The sequence below is a fragment of the Arvicola amphibius genome, chromosome 2, assembly GCF_903992535.2.
Source record: "Arvicola amphibius chromosome 2, mArvAmp1.2, whole genome shotgun sequence".
Lineage (NCBI taxonomy): Eukaryota > Metazoa > Chordata > Mammalia > Rodentia > Cricetidae > Arvicola > Arvicola amphibius.
In genome coordinates this window covers 99,993,742-100,018,649 of record NC_052048.2, presented here as the reverse complement: position 1 = coordinate 100,018,649, position 24,908 = coordinate 99,993,742, and the positions used below count along the sequence as shown (strand labels likewise).

The following is a 24,908-nucleotide window of genomic DNA, read 5'->3' as shown; positions in this document are numbered from 1 at the left end:
AGAAGGGAGAGTGGAAGGGGAGAAGGGAGGGTGGAAGGGGAGGGGTGAGGAGAACTTGAGGGAATGGCATAGTCGAGAAGGAGGAAGGACAGAGATGAGAGCAAGGAAAGAGATATCTTGATTGAGGGAGCCATTATAGGGTTAGCAAGAAACCTGGCTCTAGAGAAATTCTCAGGAATCCACAAGGATGACCCCAGCTAAGACCCTAAGCAATAGAGGAGAGGGGGCTCGTCTTGACTTGTCCTGTAGTCAGACTGATGAATATTTTTAAATATCACCATAGAACCTTCATCCAGCAACTGATGAAAACAGAGGCAGAGACCCACATTGGACTACTGGCCTGAGCTCCCAAAGTCCATTTGAAAAGTGGGTGGAATGAGAATATTAGCAAAGAGGTCAAGACCATGATGGGTTCACCCACAGAAACAGTCTACCTGAGCTAATGGGAGCTCACCAACTCCAGCTGGACAGGGAAGGAATAAACATATGACCAAACTACTCCCTCTGATTGTGGTTGACAGTTGCATGGCTGGGGCAGACTGAGGGGCCACTGGCAGTGGCACCAAGATTTATTCCTATTACATGTACTGGCTTTTTGGGAAACTATTCTCTTTAGATGGATACCTTGCTCAGCCTAGATATAGTAGGGAGGGCCTTGGACCTTTCCCCAAAGCAATATGCCTTGCCCTCTATAACTTATCCAAAACATTTTAAACTGACATACCTCTTAAAGTTTGATCCAAATGAAATAAGTTGGTTTTAAATACTAAGTTATGACCTATCTAAGAATGAGCTGAGGACTTAACTCTTCAATAAACTGAAATGATGACTATTCTAAACAGGAGACACTATAACACCAGCATTTAAAACATTCTTGAATCATTCAGCATCCAGCCCCAAGGTAAAAAATAAAAAGACCCTACCTTAAAAATAAAGTACAGACAAGGATTCCTGTGTCCCCATCACTGTTAGTGACTTTCAGTAACTAATGCCGCCCTGCAAAAGAATGCACGCACGTACCATGTCACGGTGCTCCAGATTGGCCCCACACTTAAGCAGCTCCTCCACAATGTGGATGTGGCCCTCTTTAGATGCAGATATAAGAGCTGTCCAGTTATCCTTGAGAAATATTCAAAATGGCACATTTCAAAATAAGAAACAACATTCCAAAGTGTTGAATTTACATACCAAATGACTATCCAAACTGACATGACGTGAGCCATGCTAAGCCTCCATGGAACAACGTGGAAGCTGTCTTTAAGACTTTACCTGTCTACATCAGGACTGTCAGCTGTCTGTGTCAGGACTGTCACCTGCCTATGTCAAGGACTGTCACTTGTCTGTGTCAGGACTGTCACCTATGTCAGGACCATTACTGGCCTGCATCAGGACTATCACTTGTCTGCGTCAGGACTGTCTGTCACCTGTCTGCATCAGGACTGTCACCTATGTCAGGACTATCGCTGGCCTGCGTCAGGACTGTCACCTGCCTGCGTCAGGAATAATAGTACAGAGAACAGTGTCACAGGTGCTGGTCGAGGCTCCTCCCTGGACTTCTCATCACACACTGTTTGTAGAAAGAAGAGAAGCTGACCACCATAAACCTCGAGGGCAATCCTGCAGCTACTACCTGCTACTCAAATTAAAGCGTCTGTAACCCAATGTGAGGACACATGCATGCAGTATTCAAGTGCAGCTGCTGCAAGTGCGGGGTTAGAAATTTTATGACAAAGACCTAGTCTCTCTTGTTTTGTAAATAAAGAACAGAATTGTCCTAACTTTTATTTAGGGCAGCAGTTCTCAACCTGTGGGTAATAACCCCTTTGATTAACCTCTATCTCCAAAAATATTTACATTATAATTTGTAACAGTAGCAAAATTACAGTTGTGAAGTAGCAACAAAAACAATTTTGTGGTTGGGGGTCACCATAATATGAGGAACAGTTATTAAAGGACCACAGCACTAGGAAGGAAGGTTGAGAACCACTGCTTTAGAGAGTGATTAATTCAAATGATCATACCATGAACAGTGGCATATGCTTTTAATCCCAGCACTGGATGGGCAGAGGAAGGTCTACACAGTGAGACCCTGTCTTAAAAACAAAAAATTCTAATGGTCACTCAGAGCAAAAAAAATGTAGATTCTTGCTTCTGTGTGATCCTAAAAGTAACTTAAGAATACAGGGAAACCCAAAGGAAACAGGATGGTGATTTGTACCTCAAAAACAGTATCAGAAGGGACCATTATCAAGCATAACACGATCTATAAGTTACAATTGTAGAGTCATTAACAGCACAGCTCATACATAGAAATATTGTAAAGACACTTGATTTTACAGATACGAGCTTCAGGCTTGCCCCATACAGAGGAAAAAACAAGAAGGAGCAAAAATACTTGGTTGTAAGCAAAAAATTGTCTCTTGATTAAAAACACAAAACAACAATAACAAAAACTATGTAGCAAATTAGGCCAAGGTGAGATAGATCTCAAAGCACTTTTAAAAATACTTGTTTGTTTGCTTATTTATTTACTTATTTATTTATAGAAGGAGCCTCACAATGTTGCCATGACTAGCCTGGAACTCTCTATGTAGACCAGGCTGGCCTGGAACTCAAGAGTCCCACCTGCTTCTGCCTCCTGAGTGTGGGATTAAAGGCACAAACTACCACATCCAGCCCTCAAAGTACAGTTTTTAATCATTTTTTCCTTCGTCACCCTGATGGACAAGTTAAAGGAGGCTCCGGAGTAGATCCTTTGTGCGTACCAGGTCTTCCAGGTTGCAGTTGGCTCCATTCTTAATCAGCTCTTTCACTATTTCCACATTGCCCTGTTCAGCAGCTATCATCAGCGGTGTCTGGCCACACTGGAAAACAAACAGCACAGCGAGCTTAGCAGCATAATACTCAACACTGAGTATTATTCAACACTGAGAAGCTCCACTCACCTGCTCACAAAGGTACGTAAAGCCCTGACGTATTCCCTGTGGTTATGGACTTTATCAACAGCTTTGAACCTATAGGCTCAGTTTACTGATGATCAAAATGACATAAGCTAGTTAGAGTACATAGCTCAGTCATGGACACATGTCTCAGATGTGCAAGGCCCTCCATTCAATCTCCAGAAAAATAAATGAATACCAAAGTCATTAGAAATGTAACTTTCTGGGTCTGGAGAGATGGTTCAGTGGTTAAGAGCACTGACTACTCTTCTAGAGAACCTGGATTCAATTCCCAGCACCCACATGACAGCTTACAATTGTCTGTAATCCCAGTTTCAGGGGACCTGACACCCATTGCAAAACACTAATGCACATAAAATAAAAAATAAAAATAAACATACTTTAAAAAGAAAGAAATGTAATTTTTACACCATAATATTAATAATCTGTTTCAGGCAAAATCAGTAAACAAATGCTATTATAAGGATAAAGAGTTAAACATAACTACTGATTTAAATGAAGTAAAAAAAACAAATCACAGAAACACAGGCATTCTTGTAATGAGTGACATTAAACTATATGTGGTGTCCCCTGCACTCCTTAGAGATTGAGGTACCATGTATAAACAAATTTCCCAAGTGAAAAAGTTTATCATTTGAACATTGAATTTGTTAATCAACCATTCTAAAAAGCAATGTGCAATATGCAATATGACCTCACAGAAACTGCCAGCATGTGCTACGCCCACGGCTGTCACGCCTGTGTAGCAGAAAAATGCCGCTAAGGTGGAGCGACGCTGAAGGGTTGGGGTCCTTTCAGGAGCTGAGCCCCAGGCAGTTCCCTGGCAATCAGCCACAGTCATGATTCCGGATCAGCAAACTCGCCCTGGCTAGCCCTGGCGCTGTATTGAGCTTTCTGTTCCTTCTTTGTTTCTGTATAGTTCTTTTATCTTGCCAGCAGATCAAGAAGTTCCAGGACATTACCAATAATAATAATCAAACTACTGAGACATATTGGACTCTGGCTCGCTCTCTGGGAAAACTTATGGATACCCTAGAACAAAAGGAGCTCATGATGGGAGAGGCTAGCCAGAATGAGAAACCCCCAGGTGCATTTTAGATAAGAGAGAAAGGCAGGATTCTTGACATTAAGAAACCAATTATTCACCATCGGAGCAAGCCTTGGGAGTATAGCCCTAAAAAATGGTGTTTTGGGTTACCACGAAAACAGATATGATTTAGGGCTATGAAAAAATAGTTGGTTAGTGATGTGAGACGGATTTCAAAAAAGAACTCTGCTCACCTGGCCCTAACCACAAGACATACTGAAAACAGTCAATTGTCTGTAATCAATTTTTCTCATGTAAAGCTTTTGATTATTGCCTATAATCATTCTTCTCATGTAATTTGTTTGCCAACTTCCTTCTGTGATCCTATAAAACTGATGCTTAAACTTCAGTAAATTTGCAGCAACATATTCAACCTTATTGAGTGTGTCTGTCTGTCATTTCCTCGCCGATTCCTGATTTCTCCTAGCCTTCACCCCTGTTCTCCCGCGGTCGGTGGTCTCCACGAGAGGCGGTCCGTGGCAAGCATGCACGAGACCTGCACAGGTTTAAGCAGGATGGGGTCACAGAACTAAGAGAGGAGAGCAGACACAGCCCTCACCTCTAACTAAGAAGTTATCTGCAACTGGTACCAGCTGGCAAAGGGAAAACCAGGTTTATCCAATGAGTGGCACTGGGTCTATTGACCGCATTCAAGGGCAGGTGGACTTGGCCAACACAAAATTAACTCAATGATATTTTTGTGGGCTTTTCATTTACTTTGTTCTGTTTTTTGTTTGGTTGGTTGGTTTTTGATCTGGTTGGTTTTTTGCCTGTTTGTCTTGACTTTTGCTTTTGTGGGATGTTTTGATTCTTGCAGGTGTTTTTGTTTGTTTGTTGTTTCTTATTTATTTTGAAAGAGAGAAAAAGTGAGAAAGAAGGTAAAGTCAAAAGGCTAGGAAGACTGAAAGGAACAGGGAAGAGGTGTGAGAGGGGAAATACAAAAATCAAAAATACTGTATGAAAAAATTTAAATAAGAAGTATTCATAAGAAAGCAATGTGCACATTACTACTTGTTAAGCACATTAGCTTAAAACATTTTATTTATGATTCTGAGTCTGGATGACAGGCATCAATTACTATGTCACTCATGCCTCCAGCACTCACATCCCCCCCGTTTGGCATATTCTCACAGTAGCCCTCTCCTAACCTATCATGATTAATGGCTGCACATCGAGTGTCATTCATGCAACATAGAAAAAGCTAAAGCTAAGAAACTGAATCCGAGCCCGGAGGATGCATTAACTTTAGGTAATAGTTTTTAAAACAGACTCAGAGAAGTTTCTGGTTTGGGCATCAGTGTTGTATTTCAGGTCATTCATACAGGGGTTCCATGCTGGGAGATTTTAAAATGTGCAAAAATATGTTAAGACAAATAAAAAAAGATGATTTTGACACAATTAATTGGAACTACCTGCTGTGAAAGACCTAACTAGTCACATTTTTCTTACATAAATTATCAGTCCCTTCTAAGCGCAGGGGCAGGATTCTGTTGGGGTGGCTATATGCTCAGCTAAAGGGCCCAGATCATAACCTGTTGACCATGCTGTGACACTGCTACCACTGCTCAGTCCCTCAGGCAAGATGGATAGGATGAAGAACATTGGCAGTTATGTGACCAGAAAAGCAAAGGAGTTATGGATCCTCAGGGTATCCTAAAGTCACCCCACCTGCCTTAGAACGGCTCTTCCAACTCAACATGCGAGAAAATAAATCTTCGCTTGTCTGAACTTCTTTCAGAAAAGACTGCCATGGAGTTTGTTTGTTTGTTTTGTTGATTTTTCAAGACTGTATAGCCCTGACTGTCCTGGAACTCACTCTGTAAACGAGGTTGGCCTAGTACTCAGATATCCGCCTGCCTCTGCCTTCTGAGTGCTGGGATTAAAGGCCTGCATCACCACCACCTGGCTCAGTTTTATTCCTAAAGATAGAGTTACCTTGTAATCTGAATCTTAAAATCTATTATTTCTAGATTCTGTTACTTTCTGTTCAAACAAGCTAGCAACCACAGCTATAGAGATAAAGTAATCTGCAATCAGGATAACCTTATCCTAGCATTTGAAGATGAGTCACTAAAAGTCTCCTCCATAGGCTTACATACTCCACCAAATCGCAAGCCTACTGTTTCCTAAACTCAAGAGGATTAAAAATCCCCTAACCCTTCATTGTTTGATGTATCCCTCAAAGTTCATATGCTGGAAACTCAATACAACACAATATTGAGTGGCAAGGACTTGAAGAGGCATTTAGGTCACGGGAGCACAACCTCACGGATCAATGGCATTACTGTGCAGGTGGGTTAGTTGTTGTAGCAATGAGATCCTAATAAAAGAAGAATTTGGCTCCCTTCTCATCCCTCTCATTCCCTTTTCCCACATCCTCGCTCACCCACAGGATGACTTCTGCCATGTTGTGATGCAGCAAGATTGCTCTCAACAGATGCCTTCATCTTGGACTTCCTAACCTCTAGAACTATGAGAAGACATTACCCAGACTATGGAATTACACTACAAATGCATACAAGCTGACTAAGACACCTCTTCTCTACTACTTATCGTGATCTCAGGTCCAAGTACAACAAAGAAAACAGAACACTATGCACCAACTAAACTTCTCAAGGGGTGTCCTCCTCTCAGCTCCCAGGAGGTTACAATGCAAACCCACCTACAATTCAACCACCTTTTCCTTCTAATTCCTAGGGTCTCGTTTCTACCTTTTTATGTGAACCAGACTTACACAATCAGTGCCCTTACAGCAGTCATCTCTTAAAGGACTATATTCTTCTTCCAATAGTTACAGTAAAACCAAAGCATTCCGAAATTCTCTCTTGAAATTCCTTTTAGAGTGTTTATAAACACACAACAAAACCCATCCCTTAAAGTCTTGCTTCATTTTCTTAGTCAGAATGTCCAGTCTCAATATTACCTACCACCCAGCCCTACTCCACCCCGAGGAAAGGTGACCTTGCTCTTTCCAAGAAGGAACTACTCATAAACTGAGACTTCTCTAGTATATAAATAAAAGAAAAGAGGCAAAGAACCCAGATGCACTGACTGTGGTCAATTATATGCTAAACACACACACACACACACATATTATTTTACTTCCCTCATCTAATATTGAAGAATCCTTTCAGGAATGATGAGCAAGGGCTGTGGAGACCTGAGTTAGAGCCCCAGGACCTTTATGGTGGAAGGAGAGAAGCGACTTCTGCAAGCTGTCTTAAGATTCCCACACACATGCACACAAAATACATAAAATGTAATAAAATGATAAGCTAAAAATGAATAAAATGAAGGAATTTAAATACTTAAATTTAGATTCTAAACTTAAAGACAAAAAAAGATGAGAAAATCTAAGCAACTTTGTGAAACCCTGGATTATTCTTAAGTCTTGTTGAACACAGGGCCTCACTCATGCTAGTAAACACATTCTACTACAGAGCTAGACCTGCCAGTCCAACAGTTTAAAATAATAGTAACAATGATGACTTTTGTTTGCTTTTGTGGGGACGGGGGTAAGGACTATATAGCCTAACTGGTCTGAAACTTACAATGTAAACCAGGCTGTCCTTGAACTCACAAAGATCTGCCTGCCTCTGACTCCTGAGAGCTGGGATTAAAGGAGTACACCACCATATCCTGCTCCAAGATTAAATTCTATAAGAAGAGATGGCTCAGTGGATAACGGTACTTGCCATCAAGCCTGACAATCTCATTCTATCTTCAAGACCCACGATAGTAGAGAACCAATTCCTGAAAGTTGTCACCTAACTTACACACCTACACACACACACACACACACACACACACACGTTTAATAAAAATAAAAAGTATCAATTGTAGGGCTATGGATACAGCGCTACAGTAGTGCTCTAACCTAGCATGCATGAAGGCATGGACTCAATCCCTAGCATTGAAAAAGGAAAGAAAGGCAGAAAGATGGCTTAGTGGTTAAGAGCACTGGTGGCCCTTCCAAAGGACCTGGGTTCAATTCCCAGCATCCACCTGTTAGCTAGCTCACAACTGTCTGTTAACTCCAGTGCTTTCTTCTGACTTCTGCATGCACTAGGCAGGCACATGGCACACAAGCAAATATGCAGGTAAAATGCCCATACCCATAAAATAATAATCTAAAAATTTAAGATTTATTAAAATACATACTTTGACAGTTAAAATTTATTACTCTCTATCTAAAATGTCATATCAAATAGTTCTCAACCATCATACTACATCTGATGAAATAAGAGCAACGCTTTTGCTTACACTATTTAACAGAAATATTTAAGGTATTTAAGACTAATATTTAAGGTAAGTTTACTAGTTACTAAACAGTAACATAATGTATGTAATATTCTCTAAAACATGCAGCATCTAAAATCCTAAGGTGTGTCAAATGAACGACCCAGGTGGATTTAAGAGTCCACTGAAAAAACATTTAGTCTGGTTGATCTATTTGAAGGAAGGGGGAATCTTAGATTATAAAGCTTCCTAGGAGCACTGTGGTTTTCAAGAACCAAACCTCCTGAATACTTACTATTTTATCAGGGGGAAAGTCAAGATGTCTACATTCAATATTCAATGACTTATATGAGCTAAAAGTACTTTCAAAACACGAAATCCAAAATACTCCAAGAAGAAGCTGCATCATGAATATGCCCGCTGAAGCAGAGAGCCACCTATTCCCGCCTTCATCCTTAGCACAGCACCTCGTGCAGAGCATCTACAACACGGGTGGAATTTACTCCAGCCTCACCTCATTTCTCTCATCCACATCTTTGCACTTCTCAAGAAGAGCTTTCAGAGCAGGAATATTTTCTTCTTCCACATAATTTATCACACTCTGTGATATTAGAACCGACATTTTCACAGAAATCTACAGCCGACTTTATTTCACCTGTAAAAAACAAGTTAGACAAAATGTTCATTTCTGGTTAGAAATAAACTAAGCTATTAAATATCCTTCAGTTTTACCCTTAAATGTGTTCAGATACACTTCCAATGGTAGAGATATAAACAAATCCCTACACCTCCACTGTCAGAACGCTGAAGATGTCCTGCAGCACGAATTCCAATTGTTCTTAATAATAAACACTCGGAGTCAGACATAGGAGTTAATGATGAAAGATCAGCACTAGAAAGTTCTTACCTCTTCCAGTGCTCATATTGAAGGGGTGATCCCGTCTCTACAGATCCTCAGACTGCACTGAGCTCCTGTCTCCTGCCTTATATTCCTCTCTCTGCCCAGCCATATCACTCCTGCCTCCACCTCCCTAGTGCTGTGAGATTAAAAGCATGGGATCCCAAGTGCTGGGATCCCCTTTGTGTGAGCTTTTTCTCTTTTAGGCAGATTCAAACTAGTGTAGCCCAGACGGCCTCAAACTCACAGATATCCACCTGCCTCTGTCTCCTAAGTGCTGGGATTAAAGGTGTGTGCCACTACTGCCTGACCTCTATGGCTCACTAGTGGTTTAGCTCTGCACTTTGATCTTCAGACAAGCTTTATTTGTTAGATTACAAACAAAATACCACTACAATGTCCTTTCTCAGACTAGCAGTGCATATCAAACTTAGTTCATCAAAAACCCAAGCCGGATGCTATTGAGCTTCATCACCAGCTCCCCAAGCACAAGGGAAGTGGTGCTCCACTGTGCCGATTGCTGACCCTATACTGGAGCTCCAGTTCCATCCTTCCAGGGCCCAGGCCTCTGACTTAACCTTCCTTCTCACACAACATTGAATCTAATATATAACCAACCTAAAATAGCGAGCCCTTCTAGCTCTATCTACAAAAAGTAATTCCTATCTATTGTCACTGCTTCCATCACTAGCAGCCTACAAGCCATCCTGACATCTCACAGCTTCCACTCAGCCTCCCTGACGCTCTGTCTATAAAGCACCCCACAGTGAGCTTCTAGATGATCTAGCAGAGGCTATAGGAGTGTGGGGATGGACAGAAAAGGAAATGATGGTTCAAGAGTACAAAGTTTTAGTTAGACCAGGGCCAACAGTTCTGTAGGCTGTATCTATGATTTATCAATAGTATATCATGTTTTTCAAATTAGCCAAGTGAGTTGATTTTAGATGTTCGCATCACAAAGAAATTATAAAGATGTGAGGTGATTAACAAGTTAATTAGCCTGAGTTGATCGTTCCATATGTGTGCACACATGGAAACATAAATATGTAAAATTAGTATTTATCAATCAAAAATAAACAACCTTCAGGCATGGATGCATCGGAATCATTGGGAGGTCTTATAGCACAGATCCCTGTCCTCCTCTCGGAGCCTCTGACTCAGCAGGTCTAGGCAGGGTCCCTGAATCTGCATCTTTGACCAGCATGCAAGTGACTTGACGCTGTCACTGAAATGTGTACTAGAGCCTTACTGAGCTGAACTGAATTCTTTTGCTCAAAGCCTTCTTTTTGGAAGAGAAAAACATCAAATGTTTCATCTCAGCAGAGGACTGTAAGTGGGGTGGCCTCTCACCTATTTATTTAATGCTCATGACCCTGTGGTTCTACAACTCCCCCTCAGTCCCTTCACTACAACCATGGCCCATCCCACCCAGGCATCTGTGCTCAGCTTGTCTGCTAAATTTCTCTTCATCAGATGTGCCCATAGCTGGTACCTCATTCTTGCAGGCCACACTATGAGAAAGTGTAGCCTACCATGGGACGTATGAGAACAGTAACTTCAGCTGCCCCACAGTAACCCCACACTCCCACCCCTTGACCACTTGCTTGTTCTCCACTGGTCTCCACCACTAGAAATGCACTCTGTTTGCTCAGTGTACACTACCATAAGTAGGGTGTAAGCTGGGAAAAGGAGGGTTGTCTAGAGGAAGTGGCGGGGGTGGGATGAGGTGGGTGTGACCAAGATACATTGTATACATACATTAAATTGTCAAAGAATAAAAAGAAATATTCTAAAATTGTTTTAAGTAGACTGCATTCTACTCAAGGGACATCTAAACATAAAACCATCAGTCCTTCCTTCGCCCACTATACAGATCCTAACTCAAAACAAACCAAATGTACCACATAAGCACAAAACTGCTGCAAGAAAGAACACTATCTCTGTAACCTCTGATCAAGAAAACTGCCTTAACATAAAACCAAAAACAATATGTAAAAGAAGAAAAGAAAAACCCGATAGATCGGGGTTTCATCAAAATTAAAAAAAGAAAAACAAAAAATTTACCTCTGCTAGGAGAATTAAATTGCTCCTTCAGATAACTTGTTTCTCTGTTTGGTTGTTTTGGTTTAGTTTTTATTTGTTTGTTTGTTTGTTTGTTTGTTTCTGTTCTTGAAACAGGGTCCTTTTTTTCACTTTATTTTTTTTTAAAAAACAAAACAATCTTTTTTCATTTTACATATCATCCCAGTTCCCACTCTCCTCCTCCCATTTCCTCCACCTTCCCCCACCCCATCCTCCACCCACTCCTCAGAGAGGGTAAAGCACAATACTCAGAGAAAGATCCAAGGCCCTGCCTACTATATCTATGCTGAGCAAGGTATCCGTCCAAAGAGAATAGTTCCGAAAAGCCAGTACAAGCAGTAGGGATAAATTCTGGTCCCATTGCCAGTGGCCCCTAAGTCTGCCTTAGCAATACAACTGTCACCCACATTCAGAGGGACTATTTTGGTCCTATACTGGATCCTTCCCTGTTCAGCTGGAGTTGGTGAGCTCCCATTAGCCAGTTAAACTGTTTCAGTGGATGTCCCCATCACGGTCTTGACCTCTTTGCTCATATTCTCATTCCTCCCACTCTTCAGCTGGACTTTGGGAGCTCAGCCCAGTGCTCTGCTGAGGGGCTCTGCCTCGGATTCCATCAGTTGCTGGATGAAGGTTCTATGGTGACATTTAAGATAGTCATCAATCTGACCACAGGGCAAGGCCAGTTTGGGTACTCTCTCCACTATTGCTTAGGGTCTTAGCTGAGGTCATCCTTGTGGATTCCTGGGAATTTCTTTAGTGCCAGGTTTCTTGCTAGCCATCAGGGAAATGCAAATCAAAACAACTCTGATACCATCTTATACCTGTCAGAATGGCTAAGATCAAAAACACCAATGGTAGCTTATGCTGGAGAGAATGAGGAATATGGAAAATACTCCTCCATTGTTGGTGGGAATGCAAACTTGTACAACCATTCTGGAAATCAGTATGGCAGTTTCTCAGAAAACTGGGAATCAACCTACCTCAAAACCCAGCAATTCCATTCTTGGGCATATATCCAAAGGATGCTCAATCATACTACAAGGGCATTTATTTGTTCAGCTATGTTCGTAGCTGCATTATTTGTAATAGCCAGAACCTGGAAACAACCTAGATGCCCCTCAAACAAAGAATAGATAAAGAAAATGTAGTACATTTACATACTGGAGTACTACTCAGTGGTAAAAAAAAAATGACATCTTGAAATATGTATGCAAATGGATCGAACTAGAAAAACCCATCCTGATTAAGGTAACCCAGTCCCAGAAAGGTGATCTTAGTATGTACTCACTCCTAAGTGGTTACTACTAGCTGTAAAGCAAAGGATAATGAACTTATAGTGTAAACCCTAAAGAAGCTAAGTAACAAGGTTAACCCTAAGAGAAACGTATATAGATCTCCCTGGGAAGGGAAAATAGATAAGATCTCCTGACAAAATTTGGAGCATGGGGGTGAGGGGAGAAGGGTCTGCAGAAGGGAAGAAGGAGGGGAGAAGGGGAGGGAGGAGGAAAACTTGAGGAACAGAATAGTTGAGATGGGGGAAGGACAGAGACGGAGGGCAAGGAAACAGATATTTTGATTGAGGGAGACAGGTTCTTAATACATAATTTTAAGTTAGCCTCAAATTTGATCCTCCTGCATCTGCCTCCCAATGATGTGATTACAGACAGGTACCAGCAGACTGCCTGACTGAATCCCACAGGATCACAGACAGTCTGGTGTAGGGCCCGGGTCTACCCTTGTTCCTGGGGTTCATCTTGAGGACAGTTTCTGGTCAGCCAGCTAAAACATTCTGTTTGTTCCTGTGCTCCCTCTACCGCGCCTGGTGATTAGCTGTAGGGCATTGTTAACTCCATCTTTGGTGTGGTAATTTCCCACCTGCCTGGGCGGAAATCCTTGTGCAGCAGCGAGGTGTATAAGGATTTCCCCAAGGCTAAATAAACGGCATTTGGCTGATCTCCTTCCCAATGACCCAGGTCTCTGTGTGTTCTTTCAATCTCAGGCCCTTGCCCGACTCGATTTGGTACAGTGGCGCGCGAACTGTACAGAGGGGTTAACACAGAATCGGGTGTTACGGTCTGAGGTGACCGTGTCACTACCTCCTCACTAATCTGGACTTAAAAGATGGCATTAGAACTTTGTGAGCTAATGGAACAGAAGGGAGTTGACTTCTGGGGTCCTTGAGATAGGGTTCATGTTTTATATGCAGGAATGAAGTCTGTTTTGGGGGCCAGTGGGAAGAAATCATTATGGCACTCTATGAATCCATGTAAATATGACCTTCTGGAACAAGAACTACCTGGAGCGGACAGGAACACACTGGGGGTTGCTAGGGAACGAGACAAAAGGTGAGACACTGCTGAGGACTGCAGGAGAACGGGAAAGCTGCCGGGGATTCTCTGCTTCAATTGTGCTGTGTTACATAACTACCTGGAGGTGTCAAAACTCAAAACCATGCTGGGAGGTGGTAGTGCACGCCTTTAATCTCAGCACTCAGGAAGCAGAGGCAGGCTGACCTCAGTGAGTTTGACGCCAGCCTGGTCTACAAAGCAAGTTCCAGGACAGCCAGGGCTGTTACACAAAGAAACCCCGCCTTGAAAAAAACAAAACAACAAAAATTCAAAACCATACCCTCAAAAGGGTATATTCTGTAGCATGTAAATTAATCATGTCAATATGCCTTAGTTTAAAAAGAAGTTATTTGATCCAAAAATTTCATACCTAGGAAGCAATTCTAAAACTAGGAAAAATGTGGATAAAGATTTAAATATCACATAACTTTATTCACAAGAACACTTAGTGGATCTGGGTTGAGTTCCCAGTTCCTGATCTCTTACAACTCTAGCTCCAGGGGAGCTTGCCTCCAAGGGCACCACATGCAAATGGTATATACAAACTCAGGCGGAAACACAAGCATACATATTTTAAACCTGGGGTATACAAACTGTGACAAATTCACACAGGGGATCAATATGTTTCTAAACACTGTATTAATTAAGAAATGTCTATGCATATATAAAGAGGGGGTAAGAACTACAGATGCGGAGTCTCAGCTGTTTAGGATACATGACCATCCAGGGCTAGACTAAAGCACAGTATGGCATTCCTGCATGGCCCTCCTAGCTCCAGCCTCACATCTCACTTAGACCTCCCCTTCTCCTCCCGAGGCTCATCTCCTACCACTCTACTTCACTTTCTTCAGGCTGTCCTATGTTTCCAAACAATGTCACCTGACACAGAGCACTCCAGTCACTAAGTATAAACCAGCCCTCACCCCCCAACACTATCACCATTCCTGAACTCAGCTTTATCTGGGATAGCACTCAGTATGATTCAACACACCACTTACTTATTTAGCCTGCTCTTGCTACCCCAGCAAAGAGTTCACTAAGAATAAGGACTCCGTTCACTGCTCAATTTCTAACAGTAGAACCAACCCAATCTTGGTAGAATGTGCATCAACATGGAATGCCAGAGGTTATACTCCCAGCAAACCAAAACACGTCCTGCATGCTTTGACGGCTATAGCTTCAAAGTCCACAATGGCTTAGACCTGTATCTCTTCAAGCTTAAAGGCTAGCTCCATTCTCTTATATCTCCAGAACCTATGATCTCAATTGTCAAGCCGAGTAACTACATAGGTACATAAAGGATGCCTCTTTTGGAGAGGGGGGGTCTTTGTCCACAGACAGGCCCTCTGTCACCTCTCAACAAGAACGTTCTCTGCTATTAGCCACAGGCAAGGCTATGCAAACAATCTGTACAGGTCACGCTCAGAAGATAAGCTGGGCCAGTCCAGAACTGGAATTATGGATGTCACTATGGATGATGTGTAGGATCACAGTCATCAGAGAATGAGACCTTACAGACAGGAACAGAGCAGGCCCCTTCCTAAGGGAACCAGAGAGGCCCCTGCGAAACAGATCACAAAGCTCCTGGGTATCCTGACCTCTCCTCACCCCTGTAAGTATCCTTTCCCTAAGGTTTCTTGCTCATGCCTTCTAAACACTCAGGAATTCAGTGGGGGAAAAAAGCTGACATTCTTCAGCAAAAGCTGGAGGAGGGGGATGACAGACTCGTGCAGGATCATAGAAAACTTAATTTAGTAGTGTATGTATACACAACCAGAACAAAAAAAAAAAAAAAAAAAGAACAACCAGCAGGGTGGTAGTGGTGCACACTTTTAATCCTAGGACTTGGGGTGCAGAGGCAGGAGGATCTCTGTGAGTTCAAGGCCAGCCTGGTCTACAAGAGCTAGTTCTAGGACAGGCTCCAAAGTTACAGAGAAACCTTGTCTCAAAAGAACCAGAGAGAGGGGGTGGGGGGGAGAAGAGAAGAAAAGAACCAGGACTCTAGGTATGACTTAGGGACCAAAACCGTCTAGCCGGGCGGTGGTGGCGCACGCCTTTAATCCCAGCACTCGGGAGGCAGAGGCAGGTGGATCTCTGTGAGTTCGAGACCAGCCTGGTCTACAAGAGCTAGTTCCAGGACAGGCTCCAAAGCCACAGAGAAACCCTGTCTCAAAAAACCAAAAAAAAAAAAAAAAAAAAAAAACAGAAGTCTACAGGAAAGGAATCAGGCAGTAAAAATAAAAAAGAGATATAAGACATCCCTTTTCAAGGAAATAAAAGACGCAATATTTGAATTTCTAGTTGAACAAAATATCCAGAGATATTATAGATGGAAAAAAATAACAGCAAAGCATATGACTTGGAGACAAAAATAGGTGGCAATGTTAGTATTGCCATGAATGGCAGCTAAAGAGTACCCATGCTTATTACAAGATGGAGAAGGAGATGAGAACAGATAGGAAGAAAGGCAGGAGATGTATCTGCCCCTTCTCACCACCCAGCCTGAGCTCTGGTGAGACCGGGGAGTGCTCTGACCACTACGAACATTTAAGTGCCCCTAAAGCACTCGATTAGAGCCTGATGTGTTGGCACATGGCACAAGTCTTTATCCCCTGCACCTGGGAGGCAGAGGCAAGCTAATTTCTGTCAAGCCAGGGCCATATATGAAGAAAAGAGAAGAGGCGAGGAGAGAAGGGAAAGGAAGGGGAAGGGAGAGGAGGGGAGATTGCTTAAAAGGACCCTAAATGGTGTGCACATCAATTATTTGCAAAGCATATCAAATATTGTATACCATACCATTAACCCAGAGAGAGAGAGAGTTCCATTTTGGCAGACCTGTGGTGGAGCTCAGAAACAGATTTTGTTTTGTTTTGTTTTGGGTTTTTTTTTCCTTGTTGTTGTTGTTGTTATTGTTTTCGAGACAGGGTTTCTCTATGTAGCCTTGGCAGTCCTGGAACTCTGTAAACCAGGCTGGACCCGAACTCACAAAGATCCTCCTGCCTCTGCCTCCGAGTGCTGGGATTAAAGGCACCGCCAGGACAGAAACAGATTATTAACAAGGACCCCAAAATGAGTCCGATGAAGTAGTCTGTCCTTGTAAAGATTGAGAACAAAGATTAAGAACAAAGAACACACCTTGCCACAGCACTTTTCAATCTCATCTGTGCACCAGAGACAAAATCACCCTTGAGAGAGAGAGAGGAAGAGAGAGACAGACAGAGACAGAGAGACAGAGGCAGAGAGAGAGAGCGGGGACTAACCTATGACCTATCCCCTAACCTATCACCTCCAAGAGGTTCCCCCCCCCAGCCACACCCCACAGCAAAGGAATCTGAGAACCAAGAGAAAGCCGCTACATTTTTAGCAAACACGTCTAGCAAGCAGAGAGCAACACAGTTATTAATAAGAAAATGTTCTAAACCCGGCTTAAATCTTTCAATACGTGAAAGCAACCTGAAAAAAAGAAAATTCCTACACTGCTGGCTGACAAAGCAAACATGGACGCGTCCTAACCAGGGGCTTGCAGGGCGTTTAAAAGCCAGCACAGGACAATGGGGCAGTGGGCTCCGCGGTGACAGCGCAGAAGAAAACAGCAACCTCCTCCCCGGAAAGCAAAGGAAAAGCCTCCGCGACACCTGCTGAGTGAGGGGGACTCACCAGGTGAGGGTGTGACAGCCACGGAAGCCGCCTGGGCCTGGAGTCCCCGCCAGTGACCCCCTCCCCCGGGAACGCCTCACCGGAGTGCCCCGCCCGACCGCACCGCGCTCGCCCTCTCGGCCCCGATGCCCCGCACCGGCCTCGGGTCACCCGCCCCACCACACACACCGGTGCCGCCCGCCAGCCTTGGACCCTCCGCTGCCTTCCCTCTCCCGGCCTCGCCGCCTCCGCACTGACCGTGTCACAGCCGATCCTCGGCTCGGCAGAACCGGCTCGCCGCGCCGCAGACCTCGTCAGAGGAGGCGACACCGAGAGAGCACGGCTCCCAGCGCTCTGCCCGCACCACACCCGGCGGCCATTTTCCGGAGACTCAGGAACTGACAGGTCACGTGGGTCTGGTGTGGGTGGGGCTTCGCTGGCTCCGCCTCCTGGAGGGCGGGGTAGAAGGAGTGGCAGGTGTCGAGGTATCTCGGACGCTCGTCCCTGCTGCCCTCCTCATCGTCCCTCCGTTTAAGAGAGGGTTTGGTTGGTTTGGGTCTAGATGTTCTGTTTTGTTTAAGACAGTGTCAAGAAGGCCAGGCAGGCGTCAAACTCACTGCGTAGCCGAGGATGACCTTAAGCTACCGATCCTGCCTCCACCTCCCAGCCGACCTGTGCCACCACACCCAGCTAAATGCATGTATTATTTTTTAACAAGTGCCCCAGGTAATATTTTTCCCTGTCATTCACTTTTATGAAAGTCAATTTATAATCCATACCTGGCATTATAAGCAGTCACTCAGAGAAATAAACCACAATTGCACCTTTGGAAGGCACTGCCCATTCTTGCCAATGAAGGAAGCTCAGTTCCTCCTTCTAGGGCCGAGGAGACAGATGTCTGCCTTCCTGTGTCCATGGCTTTTTATCTCAAGAGTGCTCGGCCTCTGCATATTCTTCCTCCAGCTCTCTGAGGACCCACCATCTCTCCCAGGGTCCCTCCCACCTCTGCAGAAAGGGTTTCTGGAAGGTCACCAAATGCCACGACTGATCCCTGTCCACTTCAGCTAGACACCATTAGTGACCCCATCTTGGTAATGGTCCCTGCACAGCACCTTGTGATACCGATTTCCTAGTCTTCCCCCACCCCACACAGAGAGTGCATCTCCCTAGCTCCCACCTGCCTTCATTAGTTCCCGGTTCCAGAGTTCTGCCCACCGTCTCATTCCCCTCCCCACCCAGTATGACTGAATCAGCTCCCTCCAGGTCCTCTAGGAAGTTGGAAGTTTCTCACACAATACCACATATTGGCTAACTAGCCCATTAACTAACTATACTTATGTTCATCCCTCAGATCTATTTAAAAGCTTTGGAAGCTCCCCCAAGGGAAGGTCCAATCTCCCAACTCCTCCCCCATTCACTCCCCTCCCCCACCCCTCAGAACAGTAAGCATTTCTCAATTAAACTCTCCAGTAGGTTTCCTCTTCTGTGAAACCTGTTCCCCATGGCACTCATAGGTAAGGCTTTTGGAAGGCTTGCCCCTGTTCTGTCTGCCTTCCCCTCAAACCCTGCCATCCCAGTCCAAAAGCTGGCCAGTATTTTCCGTAACATAGACATGAAAGGGATAGGGTCAACCCCGGGCTTGGTGGTGGCGCACACCTTTGCTCTCAGTACTTAGGAGGCAGAGGCAGGTGGATCTGGTGAGTTAGAGGCCAGCCTGGTCTGCATGGTGAGACCCTGTCTCAAAAGAACCAAAAAGTGGAGGAAGAGGAAGAAGAAAAAAGGCAGGAAAGGAGGGTAGATGGTTTCAGCGCCTGGGTGGACGGGATCACTGAAAAAAATCTCATGAAGAGATATAAGAGATCAGAAAAATGTGGTTCCTGTGGCCTTGGGACCGGCACTGGAAACTCGCATTTGTGACAAAGGGTTCCCGGAGGATCCAGACCCTGGCCTTCCATTCGGTTTCTCACTCAAGCTTCCCAGACCATCCTCCAAACACCTGGATCTCCAGCAGAGAGTGTGGAGATTAATGGGACAGCCTCCACAAGCAGAAAACTGACTTTAGGCAGCGCCAGGCTCATGCCTACTTACCTACACCAAGCTCTGCGGGGGGTGGGGGGAGCGGAATGGGTGGCAAACCCAACCCACTATCTGCCTTTGGGGGCCCTGGAACACAGCACTAAATGAGGTAGGCAGAAGAGCAAAATGCTGGGTCCCCAACTTAGGGACATCTAGGCCCTACAGAACCACACTGGGAATTCTTGGTGAAGAAGATGGCCAAGTAGGTCTCAGTCTCATACAAGCCCTGCTCTTGGAACCTACAGCCCCCCTCTTGTCAAAACTAAATCCCTGGGAACATTAGGGAGCAAATCATTCTTTCCTGGGGCTATCTTGGGAAGCATTGTGGTTAAGAACTGGAGGTCAGGCGCCCCCTGCAGGCTGGGCTAAGTGAGGAGAGGCAAGGGAGACTGAAAACACAATTCTAACATTCAGGAACCCAGCCCCTGTTCAGGGCCGGCAAGTCTCAATTTGTGGGGACAGGGAGGGGGCAGGGAACCTCTTAGGTTTTTTTTTTTTAAATATGAAACAGAGCCGGGCGGTGGTGGCGCAAGCCTTTAATCCCAGCACTTGGGAGGCAGAGGCAGGTGGATCTCTGTGAGTTCGAGGCCAGCCTGGTCTACAAGGCTCCAAAAGCTGCAGAGAAACCCTGTCCAAGAACCGAAAAAGAAAACAGGCATTTCTGCATTAAAATGAGAATCTGCATTAAAATGAGAATCTGCATTAAAATGAGAATGGTAATAACTTAAAAATAACTAGATAACATTAGGTAAAGCGATGAGGAAAAAAAGCCACTAAAAATGTGGCGACTAAAATGGTTCCTCCTCTGTCTGGAAGACACGCCCCTCCATTGTTCTTTAGTCTTTCCCAAGTTCAGGGAGCCTGCCTAGATCTTTCCGAGAAACGCACCCTAAGGGTCTGAATCACTCAAGGCCCCGAGACTCTGAATCATGGAGTCTGAGAATCCGGCTTACCTCTTTGTCATGCGTTTTTATGTAGAAGGAAAAATAGGCATTATCTTTCCACTCCTGGCCATACTCTCCATCCAAGCTGTAATTTAATCGCCCTTGGATCCTTTTCCCATAGCATCAGCATGCTGGCCTGATGACCTCAGCAGCCCAGTTTCTCTCTGCGGCTTCAGTTTCATCCATTGTCCAGCATATTTTGCCACAGAAATCTCAACATGCTTTGCATACCAGGTTGCTCTGAAATTGTTCCTTCTTGACGGTATGATAGCTCACACTTGTAATTCCAATACTCTGAGGAGACTGAGGCAGGAGGATAGCTGTCAGGTCAAGACCAGCTCAGCACTTGAGAGCACTTGTCATTCTCACTGAGAATCCGAGTTTGATTCCCAACACCCACACTGCTACCCATAAATTCCAGTTCTAGGGGATGTGACTCTCTCCCTTTCCTGGCACCCACACCCACTTGCCCCTCCCCCAGGAGAGTTAAAAAAATATATGTTGGGAGCTGTGAACCCCCAGATCCTGAATTTCTTGTAAACAACTTGTTTTCCCCTGATCGGAGTGCCTACAGCTGCTCTGAGCACGAGACCCTCAGGAGTTCCTGATGCCAGGAGAGTGGTTTCTGGTGCGTTTGGCTGGGGCATGGCTATCCCTACATAAGCTGCCCCTGGACACACTAAAGGGGGCATTCTTGTTTCAAGGATGACCCGTGTCTCTGCCTGTGAGTGTTTGTGTTTCAATCTCCAGCCCCTTGCCCAGTTCACGAACTGTATGGTAGCGCATAGAGCGCAGACAGGTGTGGTGCACTGCAAATCACACACACACACACACACACACACAATGTTGGGAGCTGTGGCCATCAAATATGTGTGCTACAAAGAATTTGGAGAATACATAAAAATCTGAAGGGTCAGTTTCCTTTCTGTCGCCGCTCGGGATTCTCTGGCTTCTTAATCAGAGATGAGAAGCAAACACTCAATTGACCGACGCCAAATGGTCGAAAAGAGGAGCGGCTGTGTCAGCGTGAACCGCCACAGGCTCCAGAATCACAAGACACAACTCTCTGAGGATGTCCATGAGGCAGTTTCTAGACTGGGTGAAGTGAGCCGGGAAGCCCTGCCCTTGATGTGGGTAGTGCATTCACAGGATGCTGGAGTCCCAGAGAGTGACATGAACATCAGCATCCCTCCTGCTTCTCAGCTGCGGATGGACATGGCCAGCTGCGAACGGACATGGCCAGCTGCGGACGGACGTGGCCAGCTGCGGACGGACGTGGCCAGCTGCGGACGGACGTGGCCAGCTGTGGACAGACATGGCCAGCTGTGAACAGACATGGCCAGCTGAAGATGGACAAGAACAGCTGTAGATGGACATGGCCAGCTGTGGACAGACATGGCCAGCTGTGAACAGACATGGCCAGCTGAAGATGGACAAGAACCGCTGTGGATGGCCATGGCCAGCTGCTCCAAGCCCCCATTTTCCTCTACCCTCTGCTGGTGAGCTGAAATAAGCCTGAGAAAAGAAACCAGTGCAGGGATGCTTTGGGGTGTCTGCCTCGATGGGGGATGGACAGCTGTTGTTTAAGTACTTGTGTTACTGGGATGATAGCTGACACACACCACTTAAGACGGGAGGGATTTATTTTGACTTACAGATTCAAGGGGCTTTGATAGAGGAGGGTCTTCTATCAATCTGTTGATTTCATTGGTTAATTAATAAAGAAAACTGCTTGGCCTGAGATAGGTCAGAACATAGGTGGGTGGAGTAGACAGAACAGAATGCTGGGAAGAAGGGAAGTGAGTCAGATGCAATGAAGCCCCGACCCAAGATGGACGTAGGCTAGAATCTTCCCAGTAAGCCTCCCCTCATGGTACTACACACATTACTAAATATGGGTTAATCAAAATGTGAAAGTTAGCCAGTAAGAGGCTGAAGCTAATGGGCCAGGCAGTGTTTAAAAGAATACAGTTTCCGTGTAATTATTTCGGGGCATAAGCTAGCCAGTGGCCGGGAGCCGGGCAGGATGAAAAGCAGGCCTGCCTGCAGCTCCTACTACAGGGCTTAGCCAGTCTGTGGGGATTTGGCCTCACAGTTGAGGCAGAACATCATGATACTAAGAACATAGGGCAGAGGGTGATGTATACTTCTAGGCAGACAAGCAGAGATAATGGAATACAGAAGAGACCAGGCTAACATATAGCCCCTAGAGACGTACATACCTAGAGACCCACTTCCTCCAACTAGGCCCCACCTCCTACCCTTCCAACAATACCTACTTACAGGAGGAGTGTGGGACCTCAAGGCACCCATATCACTGAAAAGTCTCAGCCCAGCATGGATGACAACTTCCCCATAGGTGCAGGAGTCCCTACCTGACTTACTCTTCCACATCTGTGCACTCCACCACCTCCCAAGACCACAAGACCACAAGACCACATGCCTCTGGGGCACAGCAACATTCACCTGGCAGGGAGACACAGGGGGCATGGCTGAGATCTCAGAGAGGGTGTGTTAACTCTGACTCTTTCCTATGATAGGTCAATGGGCCTGACCTCGAGGATCCCTGATGGGTCACAGCTGCTCTGATGAAGATGGCAGTGACCGCTGTGCTCAAAGGACAGTTTTCTAGAATCTGGCAGTCAGGATCATAGTGAGCATGTGGCGCCATACAAAACATTTATGTGATAACCAAGGTAGCAAGTTGGAAGTCTTCAGCCAGTCACAAGAGAGTTCTCACCGAAGACTACCACATCAGAAACCCTAAGCATTAAGCGGACTACGGCTCACGAAGCCAAACTCCTGATGGAACCCAATGCCAGGAGCCTGTGGGTGCTGCCCCTTCTCTCTGCGCTCCTACACTGGCTCAGAAAGACAGGAGACAGTCACCCGGCAGTTTCATTGTATTGGATACATCCTGAATTTTTCCATGATCTACTCTGTTAGTCTGCATAAGAGCGAATAAAAAGTTCATTCTACCTGTCAAAGCGCTCATGGCCTGCCAAAGAAAATTACTTTCATGAAATTATGTCCAGCAATACAAGGAGCAAGCGTGGGAACAAACACCCTACCCCCTCCTGCTTTCCGGGTTCTAGAAATTTCCAGTCTCTGTGAGTTAAAATAGAGTTCAGTGAGCATATGGTTTATTTAATCTGATGTCACTGCATCCATTGTTTCTTTTCTCCTTAGTGTTGTCTCGTCAGGTCAGTGGTTCTCAACCTGGGGGTTGCGACCTATTTGGGGGGAGATGTCAAACAGCCCTTTCCCAGGGTCACATATCACATAGTTACATTATGATTCATGACAGTAGCAAAATTACAGCTATGAAATAGCAACAAAAAGAATTTTATGGTTGGGGTCATTAACACGAGGAACTGTATTAAAGGGCTGTGGCATTAGGAAGGGTGAGAGCCGCTGCTTTAAGTAAACATGAATAAAGAGAGGCATAAAATATGATAGATTAAAATGGGGTTTCAGAACTGTTTTGTAAAATTGTTCTTTATCAATAAATAACAAAGATGGGAAAAATGGAACAGATACCAACATTGGTAGCCACTGTGGGGGCTGGGTACATTTTGTTTATTTTATTTACTTGAGTGCGTTTTATTACCCACATAAGGGAAGTGTAAATAAAAAGGGGAGGGACAACTGATCAAATAGCTCCTAATAGGAGGGTCTAGGTAGAAATAGGCAATCTTGACTACATACATCTTCAGTCCTGGTTTGTTGTTGTCATAATAAAGATTTGCTGTGGGACGATGGTCTTATATCCTGTCACTTGTATTATTATTTTGTGTGTGTGTGTGTGGTTTTTCGAGTTAGGGTTTCTTTGCAGCTTTAGAGCCTGTCCTGGAATTAACTCTTGTAGACCAGGCTGGCCTCAAACTCACAGAGATCCACCTGCCTCTGCCTCCTAAGTGCTGGGATTAAAGGTGCAAGCCACCACCGCCCAGGCCTTGTATTATTTTTAATAAAACACTAATTGGCCAGTAGCTAGACAGGAAGTAGAGATGGGACGATGAGAACAGGAGAATTCTGGGAAGAGGAAAGAGTCAGTCTGCAGTTGTCACTCAGCCACAGAAGAAGCAGGATGAGAATGTGTTGCTCACAAAGGTACCAAGCCACATGGCTAATGTAGACAAGAACTATGGGCTAATATAAGTTATACGAATTAGCTAATTAGAAGCCTGAGCTAATAGGCCAATCAGTTTATAATTAATGTAGACCTCTGTGTATTTCTTTGGGGCTGAACAGCTGTGGGACTGGGCATGACAGAAACCCCAGTCAACAAAGATTTCCTAAAATTCATCAGGCTTTGTTGTTTTCTATGACTGTGGAATATTTTTGCATCAAAAAGCACATCCTGTCAATTTAGCAGACACAAAATAATTTTCTAGATGATTCTGTTTATGCCAAACCCAGAAATTTGTTTCAAGTGGTTCCCATGCTTAAATATGGCCTCCAAGAAGAAGTCTGGACTAACTTGGCTCTACACCATGAGCTATAGGAATTTTGGGAATTATAACCATACAGCAACTACAGCTAACTAGTCACTAGTAACGGAAGTCCTTGGAAGTGCAAGGGTCATGGCTCCTGGTGTTGGTCAATTTTATCGCATCCTTTCCATTCATTCAGATC

At 44.7% G+C, this 24,908-nt stretch overlaps 1 protein-coding gene across 6 annotated transcripts in view; it reads right to left on the bottom strand.

The window, feature by feature from the left end:
- Nucleotides 1-17,637, bottom strand: part of Kidins220 (kinase D interacting substrate 220) — an 89,531-nt gene extending 71,894 nt beyond the window's left edge. For all 6 annotated transcript variants that reach the window (XM_038318410.1, XM_038318412.2, XM_038318414.2 and 3 more), the window contains exons 1-4: nt 17,509-17,637; nt 8,801-8,941; nt 2,766-2,864; nt 1,021-1,119 (exon numbers count right to left, since the gene is read on the bottom strand). In XM_038318410.1, coding sequence (XP_038174338.1) covers nt 1,021-1,119; nt 2,766-2,864; nt 8,801-8,908 — 306 coding nt within the window. In that variant the 5' untranslated portion in view covers nt 8,909-8,941; nt 17,509-17,637. The remainder of the gene's footprint in view (nt 1-1,020; nt 1,120-2,765; nt 2,865-8,800; nt 8,942-17,508) is intronic.
- Nucleotides 17,638-24,908: the final 7,271 nt, after the last annotated feature.